The sequence below is a fragment of the Leptodactylus fuscus genome, chromosome 7 (genome assembly GCF_031893055.1).
Source record: "Leptodactylus fuscus isolate aLepFus1 chromosome 7, aLepFus1.hap2, whole genome shotgun sequence".
In the NCBI taxonomy this organism is placed as follows: domain Eukaryota; kingdom Metazoa; phylum Chordata; class Amphibia; order Anura; family Leptodactylidae; genus Leptodactylus; species Leptodactylus fuscus.
Window position 1 is genome coordinate 121520758 of NC_134271.1, and position 19527 is coordinate 121540284.

The following is a 19527-nucleotide window of genomic DNA, read 5'->3' on the forward strand; positions in this document are numbered from 1 at the left end:
TTGTATGTATGTGAAATTTGCAGAAACCACAAGCCTAAGGGTAAGTTCACATAGGGTTTTTTGGGCCTGATTTTGACACAGAATCCACGTCAGAATCCGGCTCCAAAAAACGCCTCCCATTCACTTCAATGGGAGCCGTTCACTTTTTTTCTGCTAGCATTTTTTTCCGGAAAAAAGAAGTGAGCTGCCCTTTCTTCCCAAGGAATCCACCGCAGCGTCCGCGTTGCGACACTCCCCTCCCGACTAGGCCCATTCATTTGAGCCTAATCTGAAGCGCAATGTCGCGACTGCATGCTCAGCTTATCTCCACTAAGAGGAAAAAAATAAAAAAATTGGGGCATTGAAATATCCCATTCCTGATGGGAAGCCCTATATACATACTAGCTGATCCTACCAAAATGGGCAGGTTTGACTGTCCGTGCTCTAAAGTGTATGGCGGCCTAAAAACATATCCGTCATCTCTTTATTAGCAAATCTCAGAGACTATTATTTTTACTCTCATGTATGATGAGAATGGCAATGATGTAATTGGGTTAGCAAAATGACTGCTATCAAATTGTGGCTTTGTGCCGTACATTAGGTTCACACTAGCAATCGAGTTTCCATCCCAAGCAGACCAGAAAGACGGAAACCCTATCCAGTGGTTACCCAAGGGCCATAATGGAGTCTGTCGGGTTTCCGCTGAAAACAGCGACTTTTCTCTCCGCCTATTGTAAGCAGAATTGGCAAAATATGTTAACGCCCAAACTAGGCTGTATCCTTAAAGGGTTAAAAGGTGAGTCTTCCCTTTCAAGGAAAATAAGAGACATTGGTTTATTTCGATGATTTAACATTTAATCAAGTAAAATAACATTATACATAAAATGTAAAGTTAAAAATCAATTTACTATTCACAATTACATTGAAAAAAAAAAAAAGAAATAAGGCAGATAATGTCGGAATGATTTCATGGACATAAAAAATTGAGTTTCTGACCAGAAATTGCCAGGGACTCCAAACCAAAGGGAGATTTTTCAAGCTTTCGAAGCGCATTTGTCCTTCTGGGTTACAGCTCACAACAAGAGTTCACTTCCTTCCTCAGGGCTCGAGTGGCAAGCACTGGATACAACCAGTCGATATTGCACATTAGTAATGTCAATAGAATCCAGGGCTATAATAAATGCAGGCAGAAAGCATTCAAGGATTTTTGGAGGAATTCACACTCTTCTGTTCCGAATGTCAGTCCGCACCCTACTTCAGATGAGGCGAGACATATGCTAGATACGACACATCACAGGACATAGCATCTACTTATGAACAGTATTACGTTGCTATATTGAAAACAATCATGTCATGGAAAATGGAGAAGGAAAAACAATGTACCTGGTACCTTCTTGAACGGATTAACACACACAAGTGTCAACAAATGGCCGCCACACGTAGTAAAAGCTGAAATCACTGAGCCATAAAATACAAACTGATGCCAGCAGTGACAACTGGTGTCCATGGCCTGTATGATGGGTATGCTCTGGAATAGCCGGTTTAGTCTTTGGCTAGGCATACAGCATAAAAGCTGGAATCCTGTAGTGATGCCGCGGAAAGACGTGGGAGCAAGAATATTTGGAGAACAACATATTGGAAACAGCAGCCATTACATGGCAAGTAGGAGGAGCTCATAACTGCAACAGTAAAGAAAAAAAAGGAGATAAATTGCCCCCCAAAAGGCTATCCCCTACAAATGACTGGATACCAAATTTGTGCAGGACAGACGCCTCTCCCCCATAAACACTGATAAATCATTATCAAATACTTCACGTACAACACTGCTGTCAGGGGCAATGAGAGGGGCAGCTTTTCCTAACTAAATAACCCTCCGTGTACCAGTCATTGCTTATGCGCATTGTCATCCGATTTTTAGTACAATTGAAATAATCCCATTTAGAGAGGAACCTGTACCCCTGTAAAAAGATCGATTTTAGAGCATCTTTAATTAAAGGGGTATTCACAAAATGACAATGAGTTACAGAGGAACAGCACATAGCAGAATTCTAAGTAAAAGAGCAGCAGTATGGGTATTTCACGGGCAATGCCATTATTACTGGGACCCTACTGATGGATGACACGTATCTGCTGCGTTTGTTGCATGTAAACAGTATCAGGCTGGTGCAGTAAAATATAATGAAATCATAGGAATACAACGTTTATGGCAGAAGGGAAGGTGTGTCGCAGCCTTTCAGTCTTGACCGATCTTCTAGATGTCAGCACGACATAGCCTGGAGGAAGCTCTGGCAAATGGCGTATGCTGGTTAATCCGTGCCACAGGCAGCTGCTGCATAAAGCTCATAGTCCCCCTGTCAAAAAACCCATTCTGACAACACTCAGGAAACCTCAAATCAGACAAAAAGGAGTAAGATGTGTAGCTGAGAGTAAAATTTGAAAATGTAGAAAAAAAATAGAAGAGAATCTATAGTTTATCCATCTCCTTGATGTCATCACCCTAAATGTTCCTGAATGCATGGACAGATCAATTACCGTAAAAATAAAAAACACATGTATCTACGGGGTGAATGTCTGGCCGTCACTGAACTGTAAGACAAGAAAAAGCACCCCAGCAAGATACTCCATTTCCATTAAAGTCATTTCCATCTACACAATAATTCTTTCTAACAGACATCGGTCTTAGAGTGTCCTCGTATCTGTCCAGTGTAATTGGTTTGGGAATACACAGACTCGGACTTCAGTGTTGGTGTCCTATAGATAAGATCAGAGGTATCAGACATCCCAAAACTAAGGCAAGTACTTCTGTACGGCTCAGTCCTTTAGCAGCGCCTGACTCTGGCTTGTGACTGTGTCCCATTCCACCAACTTCTGGCAGTACATGAACTGTGGCTACATAGAGGAATGTCCCGGCAGAGAAAAGCATCGCAACTCCTGTGGCATTAACCTCCGAGAGCGCTTCTTTACTGCTCTGTGAAGAGAACGCAAAAGAATATTATTGTATGAACTTAAAGGGGCTCTATCAGCAAAATTATGCTGATAGAACTGCCATTGATAAAAAATGGCGCAGGTGCATGCACAGTAGCATGCTACTACTACTATTGCTGCTACTGCACATGCACCCGCGCCAATTTTATCAATGGCAGTTTGCGAGCACCGGAGGAAGACGGGACCCAAGGACATAGCTGGAAGAGGAGGTGTGGCTGAAGATGACATTGGATCCTGAATGCCCGCCCACCATGTACGATAGATAAGATTAACATATTCTTTCTTAGGTTTTTATTTTAAAACGGGGGGGGTAGTTTAATATAACTTTAGCGGCGCCTGAATAGCCTATTCACGCATATGTGAGGTTCATACATCATAATTTTGCTGATAGAGCCCCTTTAAGTGAGACATAACTGAGATTGTGTGTACATCTACATTGTGTCAATAAAATATAGTAGTACTGAACCCGTACATACAGCAATGGCGCCCGACAGATCCCCAATGATAAATATAGAAACTTATACAGCTTACCTTACTTAATCCCAAATATGTCAACATCGATAGTACAGGAGCTGCCAGTGCAAATACAAGCAAATGCTTCCTGATGCGGTTCCGCTCCAATCCTGCGTGCATAAGGAATGAAACCAAGCCAAAAGCGGCTGGAGCCTGTAAGAAAGTCACGAGAAAACATTAATTGACCTCTATGCACAGTGGCATGTTTCTGTGATGTAGCAGGTGCTATTGTGCAAGTGACGGAAGTTGCCTAAAATTTTTTAGGCTCTCTCTAACAGATACACAGTATATCTTATAGGTATATTCTGTTACCAAATGGCAGACTAAGCCACTATAGACTTCCGTTATATGGGTCTTGGGTTTGTGGTGCTTTGACAGTCAAGACAAAGATAAGAAAAAAAGGCAAGGCGTGAATTACATTTGTTTTGTATTGTAATATTGCTGAGTATAAGTTTGTATGTTTTTATTGTATTTCTGTTTGTACGTGCTGTATGTTTTGCTTGTATATGTATTTTTGTTTGGATTGTATTTTTATGGCACTGTTGTATCTTCTACAACTTATTGAAAAAAAAAAATACAATAAAAAAAAAAAAAAAAAAAAATCTATCCATCTTTCTGGTTTTAGGTCAAAGGGTTTATTCCCAAAATCAACATACTATATTTCACCTGCCTACAGTGTACATGACAGATTTTTGATCAATGGGACTTCACCAATCACTAAGAGCGAGTAGGTACTTTAATGGACCAGTGCTTTAGCATGACACTCCATTTAAACTCTATGAACCCGAAAAACTGCTGTAAAGATAAAAGTCCCAATAAAAGAGACAATACTTTTTCTAATTCTTTATTTCCTTATTACCTTATGCAGCATAATGGCCACAAATACAATAAGCTGTACACTGGTCTGTGATGTAGATGCTGCAGCCCCTAGAGCAACGCCATCGGCTGTGAGGGAAAAAAAGACAAATTATATCTCCACAACAGTTTCCATTTTTCTGATTGTTGTTCTATATTATGTTGCACTAGAAATCTCCTTACCTGCAGCATGCACTACAAGACCCAGGGTGGTGGTGATCTTAGAACTGGCTGCTCTAGCGGCCTCTGGGTCTAAAAAAGAAAGGGAGTTAGTCAACTCCTCAATAGAGAACGACTCCACCCATACCAACCATAGAGAACTACTCCATCCATACCAACCATAGAGAACTACTCCATCCATACCAACCATAGAGAACTACTCCATCCATACCAACCATAGAGAACGACTCCATCCATAGAGAACTACTCCACCCATACCAACCATAGAGAACTACTCCATCCATACCAACCATAGAGAACTACTCCACCCATACCAACCATAGAGAACGACTCCATCCATACCAACCATAGAGAACTACTCCATCCATACCAACCATAGAGAACTACTCCACCCATACCAACCATAGAGAACGACTCCATCCATACCAACCATAGAGAACTACTCCATCCATAGAGAACTACTTCATCCATACCAACCATAGAGAACAACTCCATCCATACCAACCATAGAGAACTACTCCATCCATACCAACCATAGAGAACTACTCCATCCATACCAACCATAGAGAACTACTCCATCCATACCAACCATAGAGAACTACTCCATCCATACCAACCATAGAGAACGACTCCATCCATAGAGAACTACTCCACCCATACCAACCATAGAGAACTACTCCATCCATACCAACCATAGAGAACTACTCCACCCATACCAACCATAGAGAACGACTCCATCCATACCAACCATAGAGAACTACTCCATCCATACCAACCATAGAGAACTACTCCACCCATACCAACCATAGAGAACGACTCCATCCATACCAACCATAGAGAACTACTCCATCCATAGAGAACTACTTCATCCATACCAACCATAGAGAACAACTCCATCCATACCAACCATAGAGAACTACTCCATCCATACCAACCATAGAGAACTACTCCATCCATACCAACCATAGAGAACTACTCCACCCATACCAACCATAGAGAACTACTCCACCCATACCAACCATAGAGAACTACTCCATCCATACCAACCATAGAGAACTACTCCATCCATACCAACCATAGAGAACTACTCCATCCATAGAGAACTACTCCATCCATTACAACCATAGAGAACTACTCCATCCATACCAACCATAGAGAACTACTCCATCCATACCAACCATAGAGAACGACTCCATCCATACCAACCATAGAGAACGACTCCATCCATACCAACCATAGAGAACGACTCCATCCATACCAACCATAGAGAACAACTCCATCCATACCAACCATAGAGAACGACTCCATCCATAGAGAACTACTCCATCCATACCAACCATAGAGAACTACTCCATCCATACCAACCATAGAGAACGACTCCATCCATAGAGAACTACTCCATCCATACCAACCATAGAGAACTACTCCATCCATACCAACCATAGAGAACTACTCCATCCATAGAGAACTACTCCATCCATACCAACCATAGAGAACTACTCCATCCATAGAGAACTACTCCATCCATACCAACCATAGAGAACTACTCCATCCATAGAGAACTACTCCATCCATACCAACCATAGAGAACTACTCCATCCATAGAGAACTACTCCATCCATTCCAACCATAAAGAACTTCTCCATCCATACCAACCATAGAGAACTACTCCATCCATACCAACCATAGAGAACTACTCCATCCAGAGAACGACTCCATCCATACCAACCATAGAGAACTACTCCATCCATACCAACCATAGAGAACTACTCCACCCATACCAACCATAGAGAACTACTCCACCCATACCAACCATAGAGAACTACTCCATCCATACCAACCATAGAGAACAACTCCATCCATACCAACCATAGAGAACAACTCCATCCATACCAACCATAGAGAACTACTCCACCCATACCAACCATAGAGAACGACTCCATCCATACCAACCATAGAGAACTACTCCATCCATAGAGAACTACTCCATCCATACCAACCATAGAGAACAACTCCATCCATACCAACCATAGAGAACTACTCCATCCATACCAACCATAGAGAACTACTCCATCCATACCAACCATAGAGAACTACTCCACCCATACCAACCATAGAGAACTACTCCATCCATACCAACCATAGAGAACTACTCCATCCATACCAACCATAGAGAACTACTCCATCCATAGAGAACTACTCCATCCATACCAACCATAGAGAACTACTCCATCCATACCAACCATAGAGAACTACTCCATCCATACCAACCATAGAGAACTACTCCATCCATACCAACCATAGAGAACTACTCCATCCATACCAACCATAGAGAACTACTCCATCCATACCAACCATAGAGAACTACTCCATCCATACCAACCATAGAGAACTTCTCCATCCATACCAACCATAGAGAACTTCTCCATCCATACCAACCATAGAGAACTACTCCATCCATACCAACCATAGAGAACTACTCCATCCATACCAACCATAGAGAACTACTCCATCCATACCAACCATAGAGAACTACTCCATCCATAGAGAACTACTCCATCCATAGAGAACTACTCCATCCATTCCAACCATAAAGAACTAATCCATCCATACCAACCATAGAGAACTACTCCATCCATACCAACCATAGAGAACTACTCCATCCATAGAGAACTACTCCATCCATTCCAACCATAAAGAACTTCTCCATCCATACCAACCATAGAGAACTACTCCATCCATACCAACCATAGAGAACTACTCCATCCATTCCAACCATAAAGAACTTCTCCATCCATACCAACCATAGAGAACTACTCCATCCATAGAGAACTACTCCATCCATTACAACCATAAAGAACTTCTCCATCCATACCAACCATAGAGACCTACTCCATCCATACCAACCATAGAGAACTACTCCATCCATACCAACCATAGAGAACTACTCCATCCATACCAACCATAGAGAACTTCTCCATCCATACCATCACATTGGTACTCACCATCTGTAGAGTGCACATGAGAGCTGCCAATCTGATCCACCAGCAACATGAAGACAAATCCCAGTACTAGGGAGACCCCGATGTAAGCGTGTAGTTTAGAGTGATCATGTTCATGGACTGATGAGACTTCAGCTCCAGTCTCTGCTTCCTTTACTTTTGGGATTTCCAGTTCATGGTGTTTTGCTGAAAAACAGTCATGCATGTTCATTTACAAGGCCTACTTCCAGAGCAGCATGCAGTGATGTGTTACCACCATTTTGTTTTGTCTAACATGTCCATTTTCTTACCCAGCTTTGTACTCGCTACTCCAGACATTGTGGAACATTTTTTCTGTCTAGCCCCCTCTGTTGATTACATATAACTCCTGTTAATTTCCTTGGCTTTATGCAAATACACAGTAAATCCTCAACAAGGCAACAATCCAGTTCTTCTCCCAGTGGTGGAGTCGCACTCACGAGATCACACTAGAGGCCATGGCCCTAGAACGGCCAGCATCAGAATTGCGAGGGAGACTCCACCCTTGAGAGAAGAGCTGGGTGACTGCCAATTGGGGAGTAATTGTGTATTTGCCTACAGCGCAAGGAAAGTAACGGGAGTTATATCTAATAACGGAGGGGCTAGAGGAAAAAAGAAAATGTTCTACAATCTCTTGAGCAGCAGGTACAAGGCTTGGTAAGATGATAGACATGTAATATATGGTGACAAATCTTCCTTAATATAATCAAGAAGTTTAGTTGTTTAACTAGCAGAAATACAGACTATTATCTATGCATCCACATCACTATTTATTATGCTACTTGTATAGCGCCATCATATTCTGAAGCGCTTAAGGATATCGTCAGTCACTGTCCCATATAGGGCTCACAATCTACATTTCACTATCAGTATCTCTTTGGAGTGTGGGAGGAAACCGGGGTGCCCTGAGAAAATCCATGCAAACACAGGGAGAACATACAAACTCCTTGCAGATATTGTCCTTGGCAGGATTCGAACTGAGGACTCCAGTGAAAGGCTGCAATGCTAAACAATAAACCACTGTGCTGACCCTAGTGGGCATTCATGTGCATTAACAGCGCAGGGCAGGGAATTGGAGATACACTGCACATCACCACTAACACCAATGTTAGTTACCTCAGCTAATAAGAATTGTTTTCATGCATTTATATTTTAAATATACTCCTTTTTTATAATTTTTGGTGTGGGATAAGCCCTTTAAGAATACATATACATTAATGACTTGTTATTCCAGAACTGTGAAGATTAAAATAACAGTAGGGAACATAGAAACCAACAAGACGTCTCATTTAGACTTTCGTGAGGCTGCTTCTGACATAGACTTTGTATCAAGTATTTGATCCTTATAAAATCTCTGTAGGAAACTTTATATTCACCAAAACACAGACAAACTTTCTCATTTTAAAATAATTACAAGGAGAAAATACGTTCCTTGAGGTCCTAAGTCAATACCAAGATTGCTCAACTATTTTAGTAAAGGTCCGCTGACCAGGCTCCATCATCATCTGAAGGTCCAAACGTGCTCAGTATTTACAGTATTTTTTGGAGACTAATATGCAACTGACGATAAAGTACTTAAAGAGGACCTTTCATGGGTTTGGGCACAGGCAGTTCTATATACTGCTGGAAAGCCAACAGTGCGCTGAATTCAACGGGGCTTTCCAAATCTGTGCCCCGGGTGAAGAGCTAGCGGTGCCGGTACCGTAGTTCTTCAGAGTCAGAAGGGCGTTCCTGACAATCTGTCAGGAACGTCCTTCTCCACAGCAGCACCAATAGCGCTGTACAGTGTGAGTGGGGAGGAACGCCCCCTCCCTCTGCTCACAGTACTCGTCCATAGACGAGTACTATCTGTAAGGGGAGGGGGCGTATAGGTGCAGCTGTGGAGAATGACGTTCCTGACAGACTGTCAAGAACGCCCTTCTGACTGCGAAGAACTACGGTACCAGTATCGATACCAAACTCATGAAAGGTTCTCTTTAACAGATTTAGATTTTAAAAAATTAGGAAAAAGTATTTTACATTAATTTATCCTTCCCTGCTGGTCAAATGGAGTAGATGGGTCAATGTGGTTAAATAGTGTGGGGGCACTAAGGAGCTTTATACCGTGTATGTGAGGGCACTAATGGGACATTATACTGTGCAGAGGGAACTAAGAAGCATTATTCTAGGAGGGCGACATTGAGGATCATTAAACTGTGAGGGCGACATTAAGGAGCATTATACTGTGTGGAGACACTTAGGCGCATTATACTTTGTAGTGGTAATAACAAGGCATTATATTGTGTGGAGAACACTAACGTAGCATTATACTGTGGGTGGGGGCACTAACTGGACATAAAATTGTATAGCATAGCTCCCACTTTAATATACTGCACATTCCTCTAGGTTTATGTAGGAAGTTCTCCCAATACCTCCCCAACAGTAAATGATGACTGTGGTGTATGTGCAAGTATTCATGACAGCCATCAGTTGGCATTAAAGGGGCCAGAGGAGGCAGAACAGACATAGGGAGGGCTACACTCATGAATACAGCAGCCTTGTAACCATGAATCTGCTGTATTCTTTATTAGGCTCCCTAAGCACAATATGTTGTAGTGCCGTTTGGACTAAAACTATAGCAGATCGGTCACTGTAATGCACTACCCATAATCCGCGAGCCAGACTGAGCTAACTGTATAAATACTGGGACTATCTGGGAATAATGTGGCTATATGGTACCACTGCATCCTGCGGCAGAGCTCTCTGTCTCTAACTTTATTTCTGTACACATTTTGCTTCTGGTTTCATTGCCATTGATAAGTTTTTTTTTTATACATCTATGCATTCAATGTACAAAATAACACATGACAATAAAACTTTGATAGGAGAACCAAATTGAGACCCACCTTCTAGCGCCTCTTCATAGAGAGCATGGACGCCTTCTGGCACAATGACCGCCAGCGCGGTTCCACAAAGGAGACCTGCACCCAGTACTGTCACCAGCTTCAAACGTTCCTAAAAATCCAAAGAAACAACACGAGATGAGTCTACAGGAGACAAAACTTCTAAATATGTATATAATATCAGTATACCAATATGAAGTGCAAATAATGGATACAGCGGACTGTTTGGCCAGGAGACCTATAATAAAATCAAAAAATAGTTGTAATACAACTTTCACCATTTTACTGTATAAAGAGTCTATTTAAGGAACAAAAAAAAATAAATGAATATACGGGACGGTCTAGATTTTTAACTGGTTTTGATAAGTCAGCACATTCAGTTTGTTCAGGGAATGCTGAATCTTAAGATCTGGACATGATTTGTACTTGTATCATGATTAAGGAGCTCCGATCCCGTCCCTCTATACAACTGGAAGTGATTTAGAGTAATGTGCAGCAGCTTATTATCCCACAAGATTGCCTTAGCAGAGCATAGTATTTCATGAACTGTGCAGGTAAGAAAATACAATGGCAGCTCGTGGCTCACTGCCCAGGATAATACGTGAAGTACAGTGTAACCTAGGGCTGGAAGGTAATATGAGCCATCATAAAGCTGGACAGAGCGCAAAGGCAGAACATCCCACTACTCTTTCTAAGTTCCCCTCCCCATAATAACAAAAGACTACTTCAGTTCTACAATAGCTTATCTACCTCTGCCTGGCAGGATTAAAGGGATTTTTTTTGCGAAAATCAAAACAAACAGTAAGGCTGGTCTTACACGACCGTATTGAATGTACGGTCTGCAAGTTGCTGATCAGCAACATAGACTCCGCAGACGTCCGTGTCCTGCTGCACTCGCCCATAGAGTTCTATGGGCGAATCCGTGCAGTGCCGCAATTCACGGCCATGTCCTATAAATTGCGGACCACGGTTGCAGCCCGGCCACACTACGGATAAAACATCCGGTGGTGTAAGAGGCTGCATTGAATATAATGTGTCCGCAATTGAAAACCCTCAATTGTGGACTTACATTACGGCCGTGTAAGACCAGCCTAAGGCATTCACAAGATAGGTGATAAGGGTTTAACCACTGCAGCTCCCAGTTATCAAAAGCACAAGAGTACTGTTTGGAATGGTGCTGAGGTAGACCTCTAACACCGTCACCCTGCGGAAATGCCAAAGATAGCAGGGTACAGCTGTCCCATACACTTTGAATGGAGTGAGACTGGGGTGGGGACATGGGACCCCCATTTTTTTTTTTTGTAATCTCTGGGAGTCTTATGCTAGGTTCACGCTAGCACTGGCTCTCCGTTGTTTGGGGAACCTGAACGATGGAGACCCAGACCACTAAAACAGCAGGTACACGAGGAGCCCCACGTTTTATCTCTACCAATTTTCAGCGGTCTCTAGGACAGAGACTCCGACACAGATGTGATCCCAGCCTTAGCGATCAAGTCTCAGTGATCAGACACTTATCTATTCTTTGGATAGATGATAAGTTTTGATTATGGGAAAACCCTTATAAAGGGGTCATGTTTTTATGTTAAAATATATTTTTAAAGAATTTTTGGTTCACATCTGCACCCAGAGTCTCCGTTCTGCAGGTTTCCGTTTCTTGCACGAAACTGGGCAGGAGACGGAAACCTCCAAATCAGGCTCATCTATCTCTGCATCGGTAAGTACAGCTCTACTACTTTTGCCTCTGCTAGTCCTGTGTCTGCAAATCCGACTCACCTACTCTTAGGGTCAGTTCACACGTGAAATGCCCGCGTGGGTTTTGACACCGAGAGAGACGCGGCGAGCCGCGTCTCTCTCTTGTCAAAACCCGCCTGCCGCGACCATCGCGGTCGCGGCTTTCCCCTCCGCTGTCGGCTTAAATGAATGAGCCGACATAGGAGGGAGCTGCGGCTGAGCCCGCGCGGCTTCCGCCTGAAGAAAGGGCATGTCGTTTCTTTTCTCCGCTAGCGGCAGCCCGCCGCTAGCGGAAAAAAAAAGCCCAGTGGTCTACATAGCCCACCATTGTAAAGGGGCGGATTTTGAAGCGAAATCCGCTGTCAAAATCCGCCCCTTTGCCTACGTGTGAACTAGCCCTAAGAAAGGGAATAAGTCGCTGATCGGTGGGGGTCCACTACTGGCTATTTCCTGCAGTCCCAGATAGAAATGAATGGTGCAGTTCTGCTCCTACATGACTGATGCTCTATTCTGACAAAGGTGAAACCCCTGTTTTTCTGAGGACACAATCCCTTTCAATGTACATTGTATTTTCTGTCCTACCAAATACAAATCATCATAGTTCATGTGGCAATGCATACGAAGAAAGTGAACTGGAAGGTGGTACAAATATAATTCAAAGAAAGGAGTCGTCCATACCTCGGAAAAATTAACGGCTAGTGGGATAATTCCGGACACGTAACAGCCCACCAGCATAGCCAGTGACAAGAGGCTGATAGAACTGAAGTCATCCATGATTGCTACAAGAATTTAGGCTCCACTCTGTAATAAAAGAAGCAAAAAATCTGTTATTCTATAATGCAGGACACTACACCATTACTAGCATAGGAGTCAATGCCTTGTCAGTACAGACAATACAGTATACAGAAGTAGACAGAGGTAGGAGAGAAATTTTATTTCAACTGTTTCTGACTTTGCAAACCCTCGAGAAGCAAAACTGGTCATACAACTTAGAGTGCTGACTGTATACAGTTATGACTTCACACCCCCAATACAGAATTCATAAGGATTGTGAAACAAACTGCACAGACACCTCTGATAGTAGATTACTAAGAGAACAAAAGCATCAGATATGCCAAAACCTGACTGCCTGAACTTCCCTTCACCCAACATCTGTTGTCAGGAAACAATGGAGACACCTTCATGGATATTAGATGGTTGTCCAGTCCCAATGAATTTGGCCGTTTTAGCAAACATGTATCAAATGTGCATGGCCGTTACTATGAAGGATTTGGGTTTCCTTGTGTGCATTAGATTTTATGTAATAGGGGTTTATTCATAATATTACCTTTTTAAAAATGTGACCCCTGGTAAATTAGGTGATTTTTAAGGTTCCTCTCCTGCAAATAGACAACCAGGCATTTTCCCAGTAGGGAAAAATTACATAAGGACATGGGCATAAGGTCACATTAGGAACAACATTACAGCAGCGAGGTGACACATAGCTGCATGAATCCCCGACAGGCAGAATATTTGTAATAACATGTAACTGGTCAGTGCAGTTTATTCCTATATAGTGCCAGTATATATTTAAGCTATATAACATGCAGAAATTGCTGTGACTGAAAATCACCTCCATTAAACACAAAGATTTCCAAAATCCCCATTCAGATTTATAGAGAAGTCACAATAGATTTGCAAGATACCTATTACGTGGATTTGCCCACATGACGATGTTACATATTGTCAACTTTAAAATTTAGAATTTTTTAGCTGTCACTTCTTTTTATTCAACAGCGTAGCATACTCTAGTTGATGGCTTTACAGCCCAAGGCTGAGGCCCCATGTTGTGGAAACGCAGCTTCTTTTGTCATAGATTTTGCTGCATTTTTTTGAGCCAAAGCCAAGAATGGCTATAGACGGAATGGGAACTATACAGGAAGTTCTTATACTTCTACCTTCTGCTCAATCCACTACTGGCTAAAAAAAAAAAAAAAAAAAAAAAAAGCAACAAAATCTGCAACAAAAGAAGCTGCCTTTCTGCAATGTGGGGCTTTGAGCATAAGGCTGAGGCCCCACGTTGCGGAAATGCAGCTTTTTTTTTTTTTTCTTGTAGCAGATTGTGCTGTATTTTTGAGTCAAATTCAGGAGTGGATTTAACAGATGGGATAGAACAAGTGCTTGTTTTACATTTCCCATTCCATTTGTAACTACTCCGGACTTTGGCTTAAAAATCTGTATTTTCTGCAGCCAGCCCTGAAAATGTAGTGTTGTCTTGTCCCATAGATTGGGCCCTCTACCCCACCGTGCCAGTCAGTCATTGTTAGTATAATATCTACCTGTATATTCTGTGTACTGTATGTAACCCCCAAATATAAAGCACCATGGAATTAATGGTGCTATATAAACAATAATAATAATAACAACATATGTGGAAGATGGTACAACTTGACAGAAGTGGATTAGCCTTAATTTATAAGGAGGATTTGTCACTTCTTTTAACTTGTCTATTCAAGTAAATTTATAACTATGTTATGCAGTTCCTCTCCTATATATATATATATATATATATATATATATATATATATATATATATATATATATATATATTACTAGCTTTTACCCGCGACTTCGTCTGCGGTGATTTGAGAATTGGGCGGACACAGACGTGTGAAACTGTAAAAGTGCTTTAAAAAGAAGTTTGGTGGGCTAGCAAATGTGATTTGATGTGTTATATTGTGTATGTTGTGATTCAGACAATGTGATGTGTTATACAGCCTGTGTACAGGAGTATATATGTATCAGGTACTGTATATAGCAGTGATAGGAGATACATGTAATATATAGTATATACAGCCTGTGTACAGGAGTATATATGTATCAGGCACTGTATATAGCAGTGATAGGAGATACATGTAATTATATAGTATATACAGCCTGTGTACAGGAGTATATATGTATCAGGCACTGTGTATAGCAGTGATAGGAGATACATGTAATATATAGTATATACAGCCTGTGTACAGGAGTATATATGTATCAGGCACTGTGTATAGCAGTGATAGGTAATACATGTAATTATATAGTATATACAGCCTGTGTACAGGAGTATATATGTATCAGGCACTGTATATAGCAGTGATAGGAGATACATGTAATATATAGTATATACAGCCTGTGTACAGGAGTATATATGTACCAGGTACTGTATATAGCAGTGATAGGAGATACATGTAATATATAGTATATACAGCCTGTGTACAGGAGTATATATGTATCAGGTACTGTATATAGCAGTGATAGGAGATACATGTAATATATAGTATATACAGCCTGTGTACAGGAGTATATATGTATCAGGCACTGTGTATAGCAGTGATAGGTAATACATGTAATTATATAGTATATACAGCCTGTGTACAGGAGTATATATGTATCAGGTACTGTATATAGCAGTGATAGGAGATACATGTAATTACAATGTGATGTGTTGTATTGTGTATGTCGTGATACAGACAATGTGATGTGTTATATAGTGGAAAGCTATATGTAAATGTGAGTGAGTAGAGTGAGGGCTACTCCTGAGGTGACAGTAAGGAGTGTGCAGGCAGGTTGAGGCAGGAAATGCCATGCAGTGTGTGTGAGTCTATAGCTGGGGCTAGGAGTCCTGCTTTTGTGAGTCTCCTGCTAGGAAGCCATGTTGTTTAGTGGTACCAAAAGTAGCCTGTGACTCAATCCTAAGGGAAAACTATGTTTGTGGAAAATTGCACGCAAATCCGTCCAGGCGTTTTAGCGTGATTGAGGAACAAACATCCAAACTTTCACATTTATAATATTAGTAGGATATATGATAACTTCATTATCATATGTTGACAGGTGGTGTTTCAGGTGAATCCCTACACAGTCCAATCCAATAGACAAGACTGTATGCAGAGGGATACACTCATTTGACAAAAGGCAGTACCCAGATGTCTTTTCATTCCTACATTTCCCATCCCATCTCACCACTGATGGAAGATATCAGGATTGTGACTTTCTACATGGCCAATCCTTGTCTTCTCTGGGAGCCAGCAGAGGTGTCTGACTGCAGCTATCTGCTCTTTTTCCATTCACACATGCATGCTCGATTTGGCTGAGCATGCAAGTACATAAAGGCCAGTGTATACGGCCAGCTTATACTATCCTTCTATTTACTGCTGCCTTATGGTTATTGGCATTGACTTAGGGGATTGCCTTTTGGGTATTTTCCCACCATGCACAAGCCCAGCCTCCACCTTAGACGTATACACTAAATATCCCTATTATGAGGAGTAACAGACTGTAGGAGCCCCTGTGCTGTGTCTATAGCCAGGATCTCCATTGCCACCCTGCGGGCCCAGCTAATCCTATTACAGGCAGCTCTAGCATATGACAATGATACACAATGATCGGCTGTGACAGCAGAGAGCGGGGCTGCTGTGTAATAATCTCACATATATACCGGCTCCTCACGACGACTCTGTCCCAGCAGAATGCGAGGTCCCACGGTGTATGTGCGGAGTAAACCCCCCGACAGCCCGATCACAGCCGCAGACTGTAGGCCTTAGCAGGTAACACATACACAGGCCGCCATCTTGCTTTCTCAGGGCCTCTAGCTGCCATGGTGTCACTCCACGGGCTATTTCCGGGTCACGTGGCTGCTGACGTCACCACTGTAAGCGGGCAGTGCTATCCCTGTCGCTGTACACTATACAGACCAGCTCCGTGCTATGTGCAGTCAGCGCCAGCAGGGGGCGATGAAAGGCAGTTCTTACACAAAAAGTGGAGCCGTTGCACATGGCAGCTTTATCAGAGCGCTACACCAATTTCTAACCGAAAAGCTGGAGTCTGGATAGTTGTTGTGGGCGATAGCTTTACTTACTGTGCAGGGCTGGTAACTGGTCCTTTATGTGGATGAAGCCCCAACAGTCAGGGATGGCTCATGTCTGGGTCTGTAAAGGAGAACTGCCCAAGCCCCCGCAAATTGTAGTGCAAAAATATGGGGACTAGAAATAGAATTAAAGGGGTCTCCCAATGCAAAAAATATAGATGACTTATCCTTAGGACATGTTATAGATATCAGATCAGTGGGGGTCTGACCCCAGCATGACACCCATCTGCCGCAACAATGCAGTGTACAGAGCTGATGACAGGATTGTCCTGGATGAGCGTTACTGGCCAGGAAGAAGGCAGGACTTGAATGTCATTAAATAATAGAGCTGAGCTGCAGTAACCTGGCCACTACACAGTGGATGGAGCTGTCTTCTGGCTCTCTACACTGGCCCATATTTGGTTTTTGCCACAATTCGGTCATAATTTGTAGAAGATTTGGCTTATTTCTGGTGCAAAATGTTGCATTTAGTTTTTAAAACAATTTTCCTAAATACCTTGATAAAGAGGTGGGACTTAGGCCCCGTACCCACGGAGTAACACGCCGCTCATTTAGACACAGATACACATGTCAGAGCGAGGCTCTTCAAAACAGATCTCATTGACTTCAAGGGGTGCCGGCTTACACGCACCACACATTGAAATCAATGGGAGGCTTTATAACTCATTGATTTCAATGTGTAGCGCGCGTAAGATCGGCACCCATTGAAGTCAATGGGATCTGTTTTGAAGCGCCTCGCTCTGACACATGTATACATGTCTAAATGAGCGGCGCATTACTCCGTAGGAACGGGGCCTTACATGGGAAGCAGTGTACCTTAGGATGTGAAAAGGTGCACCAGAATTGCGCCAAAATCCTGGACAAAGTAAGCCAATTAATAGGTGATATAGATTTACACTAGGTTCACACCTGCATTTGGGTTTCTGTTCATGGGGTCCTCATAAAAAAGCCGTTACCTAAGGAAACCCATAGACTATAATGGGGTCCGTGTGGTTTCCGCACTATCAATGCAGAGAGAACAGTGCTGCAAAATCCGCAGAATTCGTTTAAGTCGTCGGAGAGAAAAGTCCTGTGAGGAAGAACTTCTTCTCCGCCGGTTTTATACTGATACTGACAGGGGAAGAAAAGTCCTCCTTTGGCTCAGTTCACATTCCCCTCTCTGCATAAAAAATGCGGAGAGAAAAGTCTTGCACGCAACGCTTTTCTCTGCACATTTTTAGTGCGGAAACCACACGGACCCCATTATAGTCTATGGGGAATGCAGGTTTCCTTAAGTAATCGCCTTTTTATGCAGATTACGGTAACGGTTTCCGTTATGGGTCCATTCACATGGAGGAAAATGGTGAGGAAATAGGAACCCATTGAAGTCAATGGGAGGCTTTTTTTTCAGCGCTGCAATTCCACACCAAATTCCTCACCATTTTCCTCCATGTGAATGCATCCTAATTAGGAAGCTTTTTTAGGACCTTGCCAAGCTTTTTGGAGCTTTTTTTTTTTTTTTGTAAAAACAGCTTCAAAAAAATCCAGGCTGTTTTCCCCTCCTGTAAAGTGAATGGGCTGAAAAAACCACGTCAAGTTTTTTTCTGCGCAGTTGTTTGCAAAAAAACCCGTTGCTTATGTTTACAAAAAAAACGCACGGAAAAAAACACGCGGTTTTCGCCTCCCATTCACTTATATTGCTTTCTTCAGGCGGAAAACGCCTAAATAAAGGTCATGTCGCTTCTTTTTCTCTGCTAGCAGAAAAATCTGCTAACAGAAAAAAAAAGCTAGCAGTCTACATAGACTAACATTGTATGGAGGAGGATTATGACATGGATTCCGCTGTCAAAATCCTCCTCCATGTCCTCCTGTGAACTAGCCCTAAGGGGATCCCCAAGCAGACTCCCCAAACGGAAACCCATGTGCAGATGTGTACCGGGCCATAATACAGGACTTTTCTCTCTGCCGATTTTAAGTGGATCCTGAAACTGGGCAGACTCCATTATAGTGTATGGGGTCCACGGGTTTCTGCGTGTAACTGCTTATTTTTAGGGCTCATTCACACGGAGCAAGAGGGGGCGGATTCTGAACACACAACGGAGGTCTATGTAGACCGCTAGCTTCCTTTCTTTTTTCCGTGACAATATGTTCCAGCTCACGGAAAAAGGAAGTGAGCTGTCTTTTCTTCAGGCGGATTCGGCGGCTGTGTCAGCCCTGGCGTCCGCCTCGCGACACCACCCTCTGGACTGGGCCCATTTATTTGGGCCTACTCTGGAGGGGGAAGCCGTGACTGTCAGAAGCCGCAACAGTTATGGCAGACGCATTCTGGTCCAATTCTGTTGCAGTTTCCCGCATCAGAATCAGGACCAAAATACGCCATTCTGTGCCCTGTGTGAACTAGCCCTTAGGCGTACAGGCTCTCCGGGTTTCCAGTCCTCACATGGACCTGAGTGCTAGTGTGACGCTAGTGTCAGGCCTCCAGCAGCCCTCCTTATATCCTCTCCCCTCTATTTCC

At 42.6% G+C, this 19527-nt stretch overlaps 1 protein-coding gene across 2 annotated transcripts; it reads right to left on the reverse strand.

The window, feature by feature from the left end:
• Window positions 1-824: 824 nt before the first annotated feature.
• SLC39A9 (solute carrier family 39 member 9) lies at window positions 825-16772 on the reverse strand. 2 transcript variants are annotated; one of them, XM_075282937.1, is made up of 8 exons: window positions 16605-16772; window positions 12824-12946; window positions 10418-10526; window positions 7518-7700; window positions 4516-4584; window positions 4337-4422; window positions 3496-3630; window positions 825-2947 (listed from the first exon to the last, which is right to left on the reverse strand). In XM_075282937.1, the coding sequence occupies exons 2-8, from the start codon at window positions 12917-12919 to the stop codon at window positions 2717-2719; spliced, it is 909 nt and encodes a 302-aa protein (XP_075139038.1). In that variant the 5' UTR covers window positions 12920-12946; window positions 16605-16772; the 3' UTR covers window positions 825-2716. The 2 variants fall into 2 exon arrangements, with proteins under 2 accessions (XP_075139038.1, XP_075139039.1); XM_075282938.1 differs by having other exon boundaries at window positions 16597-16772.
• Between the last annotated feature and the right edge of the window lie 2755 nt (window positions 16773-19527).